An 8360-nucleotide genomic window follows, 5' to 3' on the forward strand; every position below is an offset into this window, starting at 1 on the left:
TGATGAATAGAGAAGAGATTGAGATTGTTAACAGATTGAGATTGTTAGCAGACTGAGATTGTTAACAGCTTTGCTCGGCTCCACAATCACCACTTTCGGCACCAGCAGTCAGAAAATCAAAAGATGAATTGCATTAGGTAAATCTGCTGTCAGAGACATCTCTAGAGTACTGAGAAGCAACAATGTCAGTCTAGAGACTAAGGTGCCCCTGATCCAGTCTATGGGCTTTGCAGTTACTTGCTATGCATCAGAGAGCTGGACAATGACAAAGGATGACAGAAGAGGAATTGATGCCTTTGAGTTGTGGTGCTGGAGAAGAGTCTTGAACCTACCATGGACTGCAAAGAAAACAGGTCTGTCTTGGAAAGGGTGAAACCACATTTCTCCCTGGAGGCTAGGATTTTGAAGCTCCATCTCACATACTTTGGGCATGTGGCTAGGAAAGATCGATCTTTGGAGAAGAACATCATGCTTGGAAGGGCAGAGGGACGGCACAGAGAGGAGGACCCGGGATGAGATGGGTTGACATAGTAACTAGGGCAGTGGGGGTTGGTGTGTCAGAATCAATGACACTGGCTCAGGACAGGGCAAGTTTTAGAGCTGTTGTAAGTACATAGGATCGCTATGAGTCACAGGCGACTCGACAGCACATAACAACATCATGATATTGCTTATAGGCTCAGTGGTGAGAGGCAGCTGGTGACACCCACAGAATAGAGTCAAGAATCCTAGATCTTAACTGTTCAAAAGGGGAGGAGGAAAAGGAGAAAGGAGGTGAAGAAAATGGGAATAATCACCAGGACAGCAAAGATTAGTGGATGGATTGGGGTGGGTGAAAGAGCAGCCAAGGTGCGATGGGGACTTGATGAGGCAGAGTGATAAAAAACATGGTCAATAGACATTAATGATGTAAAACACAGTGTATATGTATGATTGTATAAAACACAATGTACATGAGTGAAACACAGTGATGCATGCAAATACAATGAATGATTGTACACAAATCAATTTGTTTTAAAAAAAAAAATTCTAGACCTCGAGGAAGCAGTTCTCGTGCAGTAAGAAAGGATTTTCCCTTATTCTGGTTCCTCTCTGCCCACCTCTGTTCAGATTTCAAGCTACTTCCAGCCTGTCTGGCCCCTGGCTTCCTAGTCAACATGCAGAATTGCTGCATCCTAGCGCCCCACTTCTGTACTCATGCAGCAACTCTGCACCCCCACTTTCTCCAGAGGGTTTGTGGGAAGCTCAGTGGAGACAAGTCAGCTAACTCACCTTTGAACCCAATCAAGCCCTCTCTCTCACCCTCTCTCTCCCACTTCCTGCTAGCTGTCACAGAGGAGCTGCTGGGGCTGCATATCCACTCCAGGGCTTCTCTGCACGGTCTCATCATAGATTGGCCTGAGACTCCCAGCACCCTCTGCCTTCTTGGCCCTGGTGCTGGAACTTGGGAGCCACACCTGAGTCAGATCTAGTGCCTGAGAGTCAGAGTGAAGGCAGGCTGGGGTTGGTGGGAAATTTAGGTCCTTAAGTGAGAGTCAAAATCAGAGCAAGAAAGGGGACTGTAAGTAATCATTTTTCATCGAGAGCTGGAGTGAAGGGTCTGGCGAGGAGGAGAGACTGTATCTCTGCAGAGACCTCAGGCTTGGCCTCCTCATCCCTCTTCCTTTGGCCTGAGGTGGTGGCTGTGGTGGAGTCAAGGCCGGAGCACCCGAGGCCGAGGCCTCCAGCATAGAGACGAGAGCGCATCGGCCATTTCTGCAAGACAAGGGAGTGAGAAACAAATGCTCATGATTGCAACGCCTTGTCATCGAGAACCTGGACACCAAAGCTCAGCCTTCCCCCCTCTCCCTCACTCTGCTCACCCAGGTCTGGAACAGCCTTTCTGCTTTGTTATCCCATACATTCTCCTGGCCACCCTGAGCCTGGCTGCGAGGCCAGGAGGACCTATCTGAGGAGACAAGGGGCCTGAGAGGAGCTTCCACACAGTGGAAGGGAGGATTTCAGGTGACCTGAACAGAGTGGCAAGCAGCCAAGGACTGGGCAGTGGAGACACTGGTGGAGTTTGGAAAGGAGAGGTTCCCTCTGGCACTAAATGACCCTGATCCTTTGTCTTGTCTAACTGCAAATCCCAGGTCCCTCTGGCTCCAGATCTGTGTCAGTGCCCCCACTCCTCTGAGCTGAGTCCCCCAGTCATTGTCATCCCTCCAGCAGTCCTAAAGTCTGGATAGTCCTCAGGTGGCCCTGCCCTGAAGCCTGCCCTCCTTCCAGCAACAGTCCACGCGGGGACTCAGAAGACCCTGTTCCCCGCTAACTACCCCACCCACGGATCCACCCGAGTTCTAGGCCTAACCAGGAGCCTCAGTCCTCGGCATACTAAGTGATCACCTACTACACACAAGGCCCTTACATGGGTTGCTATTATCTAGCTGCAAAATCCCAAGGCCACTGCACTGGCACTTCAGAGTGGCCCCCAATTTAGTTTAAATTCTTGATTTTAGCTGTATTTTCAAGAAAGAAAGAAAACGTCAATTTTCAAGATTATTAAGCAGTACACAATTGTTGTTGCTGCTATGTACCATTGAGTTGGAATCGACCCATAGCTGACCCTCCAGCGTGTTTTCAGAGGCAGTAAATCACATGGGAGGAGATAGTCCGTCTTTCTTTCTCTAGCAGAGCAGGTGGTGGATTCAAACCACGTGCCTTTGGGTTGGCAGCGCAGCTCCTTACCAGCAGGCCACCAGAGCTCCCTCCAGTACACAGTGGAACTCTAATTTTCAAAACATTTCAGAACTATAATTATGTAGAGGAGGAGGATGGTGAAAGGTTTCATCCTACAAATACAGTTCAGTTCATTACGATATCATCATCCTTTATAACATGGTCTTTCTCCTCAAGCAGCTCCGTACTGCACTGTCTCCCAAGCCCGCTTAGTAGCTGCGAGTACAGGGCTGCAAGTCAGACACCACTGGGCTCAAACCTCATGCGGTCCATCTCCCTAAGCTCAGTTTCTTCATCTGTAAAATGGTTTTTATTTAGCTTTTGTGAAGGTCATTAGAAGGGTGTCCTAAAGCACCTTGCACAGCTCCTGACATCTCTAACCCCCTGTCATTAAGTTAATTCCTATTCACAGTAACCCTCCATTAGGTTTACAAGGCAGTAAATAGTTATGGGAGGAGATTGCCCATCTTTCTCTCTTGGAGCACCTAGTGGATTTCAACTACTGACCTTATAGTTAGCAATGCAACATTCAACACACTACGCCACCAGACTTTCATATCCCTAGCACTCAACTAATGTTAGTTGGATCATGATAGTGATTATCATTAAGGATACTTTTTACCCATGAGGCATTTCACATTCTGGGTGAGAAGGCAGGCTCACTTTACATACAATAAAAGCTCAGGGAAGTTAGGTCACAGCCTGTGAGACCAGACTGCAGGTACCTGTGGGACTAGAACAAGGTTGGGAGTGTGTCCCTCACTACCCTGTGGCCAGTCCTGACCCTTAAGCTTGGATGCTTCTGGAATGATGCTTTCTTAGACTTGTTCTCCCAGAAGGCAGAGGATACAGAAGGATGGGTGATGGAAGCCCAGAATTCTAGGACTATTCTAGGGTCACCATTTCTTTTCCTCCACCCTAGAACCTGGTTTCTTTTCCCTTTTCACACTAATAGCTCCAGAGTCTCAGGGTCTTCCATGAATTTCCTTCCTCTTGGAAAAAGCCAGGATGCCATTTTCACCCACTCTAATCTCACCCTTTAGAAACAGAGGGCCAGCCCAGCCCCAGCAGCCGTCTGGCTCCTCTCTTCCTCAGTGGTCGGCTCTGCCCTGAGCAGGGTTCCAGACAAGTATCGTCCCAACTCCCTTCCCCAAGGCTTTAGACATTAAATTCCCCCACTCAGAGCCCCCAACCATGACCAACCTTGAGGGGATGCAAGTAGCGGAGTCCACGCAGGAAGGGGGGCCAGGCAGGGCCAGGAAACTCATGGCCGAGGGTGTGAGTGAGGTGGGCTATGTAGCTGGTGGCCAGCACCAGCACATCCAACTTGGAGAGCTTGGTGTCGGGTGGCACGGCTGGCAGGGTGGCCTGCAGGGCCAGGAAGGCCTGGCGCAGGGTCCTTACCCGACTCCGCTCCCGTGCAGCATTTTCAGGACCAGCCTCGCTCTGTACAGAGGACCCCAAAGAGCAATGAGTGTATCTGATCCAGACTACCTTGGGCCTCTGATTTCTAAAGGCATTCTGGTGCGAGGCCTCCTGCCAGGACACGGCACTGAGCAGCACAGCCCAAAGTCCCTCAACTCCTTTGTCCCCACTCTCAGCCTGTTCCCACTTTACAGAGATAAGGTCTCACCTTTGGTCAGATGGCAACAGGATGGCAAAGCTTTCCCCAGCAATCCACGGCCTCCCCTCTGCCTGGTCCCACTGACACCCAAGTCCTGCATGTCCAGATACCCAGAGGACACAGCCACACCCCTACTTTCAGGTTGACCCTTGACCTAACAAAGTCCCTGAGGTTGACTGCAGTGGTGGGAAATTCAGGTCACCCCTCAGGGCCCCAGTTTCCTTATTAAGCTGCTTAAAAACATCAACCACTACAAGAATGGTGCACGAGGGAGCAATACCTCTTGACTTGGGTGAGAACAGTTAAAACTGCCTGAGGCTGTGCCAATAACGGGGACATGCCACCCTTCCTCCCCAGCACCCTTCCCACGACCAGCATTTCCTCACCCTGCCCCATGTCGGGTTCCTCACCCTGGCCTCTCGGGCGCCAAGGGTCGCTCTGTTCCACCTCTGGTTGCTCCAGCTCTCTCCCCACACGTCCTGTCTTGTTCTGCCCAGGCGGCTCCTCTTCCTGCTAATGCCTGGGAGCACCCAAGGTTTGGCCTTCGGGTGATTATGTCCCACTCCTGGCATTGCTGCTACCCCGTTGGCCTCCCTCTGTGACATGCCACACCCTTGGGGTGTGGTACCCGGTGCCAGCAGGAGCCCTGGGCTCAAGCTAGCTAGGGCAGGCTGGTCATCCAGCCAGCAATGCCAATATCAGAGGAAGCTGGCGCCAGCTCAGCCTAACTCCACTCCTTGTTCTGGGAAAACCGCCCACCAGACACAGCCCCCGCAAAAGCCGCCCCGCCAGTAACCAAGCTGTGTGTGTGTGGGGGGGTGCTACATGCTGGGAGTGGCCAAGCCTTGGGAGGAGGCCCATCCTGAAGAAGGCCAGAGGGTGGGTGGAAAAGGAGCTTCCTTCCCAGAGCCATCCTTGACCCTGACAGTGGTCCTGTGGGGACCTGTGACTTCAGCTTTATGGCTCAGATACACAGGGCAAAATAACAGTGAGGAGTAATGGTTCCTGAACACCCTTTCTCTGTGTGCTGAAGCCTCTCTACACACACCACCGAAGGGCCTTCCTTCCCTTTTGCCAACTTGGCCACACAGCCCAGAGTGCCCTCCTCCATCTTCACGCCCAGTGTTTTGGTTTTCCCCATCCTCCCAAAGTCCTTTACCCCAGCTCTGTTTGATGATGCTGCCTAACCTCCAACCGTGCCGTCTACTTGTGAGGACTTCAAACCTCGCAGGGCTAGAGCCTATCAGTCCCTATTTAGTTGTTCTTCTCTCTGGCTTGTTTCCTAACAGTTTAAGTTCATTAGGCACTGTGCTGATGTAGTGTCTAAACTCTTTGTATTAGCTTACTTATTCTGCAGAACAATGATGCAAGAAGGAAAAACAGATTCTCACTGCTTCAATTTATAGATAGAGAAGCTGAGGTATTGGGAGGTGAAATAACTTACACCTTAATTCTTAATAACTTACCCAATATCAAAATGTTAAACACAATGGTGAGGTAGGCTAAAAACCAGGCAACTTATTTCACAAGATTGACTTGGTATATCCGGACTCTTATTTTTCCCTGAATATTTGAGGGATTTATTGAGTCACTTTAAAAGAGAAAAAAAAATGTTTAGAGCTGGACTTTATTGAATTGGGAGCTTTGTTGGCCAAGTGGTAGGGAGTTGTACTGCCAAACCAAAGGCTCAAAGTTCGAATCTACCAGTTGCTATGAAGGAGAAAGATGGGCAATCTCCTCCCATGCTGATTACAGCCTCTAAAAACCTGCGGGAGGGTCAGGGATGATGTGGTTCTGATTTAATGGCAGTGACTTTGACTTATTGAATAAATTTTCAGAGTACTGTCATTTTTATGTATTTATTTATTTTTGTGTATGTGTGTGTACCGTCAAATCAGATCTGACTGGTACAGGAGGAAATTGTCCCTCCTTCTTCAGCAGAGCATCTGGTGAATTCGAACCTCACATCTCTGGGATTGCAGTGCAGCTTCTTGCCACTAAGTACTGTCATTCTTATACTTTTAAGTTGATTATTTTATTTTATTTTATTATTTTTATTAATTTTAATAGACATTTACAGAGGTTTTGGATTTCCATTCATTTATTGCCACACTTTTCTCCCTGCCCACCCCTCCCCACCAGTTCACTCCCCTCTCCGAAAAGAAACAGAAAAAAAAATTCCTTCATTAGTATACAATTCCCACATCCCTTCCCCCCCAGCCCCCACCCCGAGTACACTTCTCTATGCAACCTTAATTCTGGATTCCTGTGCTAACCATATGATTGAGTACTATGGTTAAGTTGATTCTTAAAAGTCTGTTATATATATATTTTTTAAAAGTCTGTTATATATGTCTCTTTATGGACACCAGACTTGGCAGGTCACCCCGCACTGTTGTTGACCCAGGACTGAGAAAAAGCAAGATAGGGACACCAAGAATGGAGAAGAAGTACAGAAAGCATAAATGCAAGGGGTGAAAGGCTCAAAGACTGAAGCCCTGAACTTAGCCTCCCTGTAACTTTATTGAAAATCGCCAGGGAGCAAATCACAAAGAGAATTCTATGCAAATGAAGCTAGGCTCGTTCTATTGACAACCTTATGCTTGTATCAGGAAGGAAGGATTTGTAAATACTGTCTAAGAATTGAAAAGGCCATTAGGTCTGCCTTGGGCCTGATTCCTGTAATCTGTCTCAGGAGCAATTCCAGCTTGTATATGCTCCTCTCTTAATTACTGGTTAAGTGTTTGAGTTAACATTTAGTTTAATATTTTGCTTCCTACATCTCATTCTGGCTTTTACCGTTTTCAGTGTTATTCTTTCTCACATAGAGCACTCATGTGTCTTGCTAGATGTCAAGTCTTTGAAGGCAAGGACTGTGATGTTTGCTAAATTGGTCATATCCTCAATACGGCTCTAGTTCTAGGTTGTGGTTTTGGTCATTGCCACTAAGTTGGAACTGACTCACAGACCCTCCAGCAGGTTTTCAGAAGCTGTAGATTGCAAGGGAGGAGATTTCTCCGTCTTTCTCCCATGGAGCCGCAGCTGGTGATTTGACCTGCCTGCCTTTGAGTTGGCAGCACATCTCCCTGTCCACTAGGCCACCAGCGCTCCCTAAGTTTTAGGGAGGAACTGCCAGTACTCAAGCTTCAACCTCTCCCCGCAGCAGAATTAAGTTTCATGTTCTTTATTCTTCAGTCTTAAACTTCAGGAAAGACAAAGATGCATAGGAGAAAGTAGAGAAGAGAAAGAGAAACAGGTGAGTATAGTTACAGTGACAGAGAAACCCAGCCGACCAGTGAGAAGGGAGTAAAAACAGCTAAATAAAGTAATCTGAATGCACATCAGTAGAGGAATGGTTGAATGCATTCTGCATATGCACACTATAGGATATTTTGCAGTAATAAAAATGAGATAGGACTTCTTCGGCATCATTGAAAATTTCCTTCATCCTGAATGACTTAACTCTTTTTTTTTTGCTTTGTCCTTTTTACAGATCTATGGAAAATAAAGAAATATACATTAAAAATTAAGGCTTCTGTTTACTGACATGAAAAACTTTTCAAGCAGCATGGTTGAATGAAACAGGAAAAAATAAAAAGCAAACCCTAGCTGCAGATCACTATATATGAGATCCTGATCTGGTGAAAAACATCAAAAACAAAAGATGAATGTGTTTATATATTTGTGGGCATAGACAGAAAAGATGCATGTGCGTGTGCACACACACAGTTTTATGTTACTCCTGGTGCAGAGAATGACACATACACCTTAATTCATGGTACATTGTCATCTTTGGCACACACATGACCAAAACCCAAACCCAGGGTCGGTTCCAACCCATAGTGATCCTATGGGGTTTCCACGGCTTTAAATCTTAACTTAAGGAGACTGCCCCTCTGGTGGATCCCAACTGCCAACCTTCAGGTTAACAGCACAACACAGTACATACTACACTACACAGCACCTCTCGCAAACTTTCCTTCCTCCCTTGTGGATTTTTGTTGTTGTTGTTCCTTTA

The 8360-nt window shown here is 47.5% G+C and overlaps 1 protein-coding gene across 1 annotated transcript; it reads right to left on the reverse strand.

Moving 5' to 3' along the window:
* Positions 1 to 1569: 1569 nt before the first annotated feature.
* Positions 1570 to 4947, reverse strand: TCF23 (transcription factor 23). The gene is made up of 3 exons (XM_006880698.1): positions 4729 to 4947; positions 3922 to 4164; positions 1570 to 1755 (listed from the first exon to the last, which is right to left on the reverse strand). The coding sequence occupies exons 1-3, from the start codon at positions 4945 to 4947 to the stop codon at positions 1570 to 1572; spliced, it is 648 nt and encodes a 215-aa protein (XP_006880760.1).
* Positions 4948 to 8360: the final 3413 nt, after the last annotated feature.

Source organism: Elephantulus edwardii, unplaced genomic scaffold (genome assembly GCF_000299155.1).
Source record: "Elephantulus edwardii isolate Elephantulus edwardi_28Jun2011 unplaced genomic scaffold, EleEdw1.0 scaffold00009, whole genome shotgun sequence".
Classification (NCBI taxonomy): Eukaryota; Metazoa; Chordata; class Mammalia; order Macroscelidea; family Macroscelididae; genus Elephantulus; species Elephantulus edwardii.

Excerpts from the sequence above, each read along its gene's own strand:
- TCF23 (XM_006880698.1), bottom strand. The coding sequence starts at position 4,947 with ATGTCACAGAGGGAGGCCAACGGGGTAGCAGCAATGCCAGGAGTGGGA. Across the intron at positions 4,165-4,728 it reads GGAACCCGACATGGGGCAGG|AGCGAGGCTGGTCCTGAAAA; the intron begins GTGAGGAAATGC and ends TCCTCTGTACAG. Across the intron at positions 1,756-3,921 it reads GCTACTTGCATCCCCTCAAG|AAATGGCCGATGCGCTCTCG; the intron begins GTTGGTCATGGT and ends CTTGTCTTGCAG.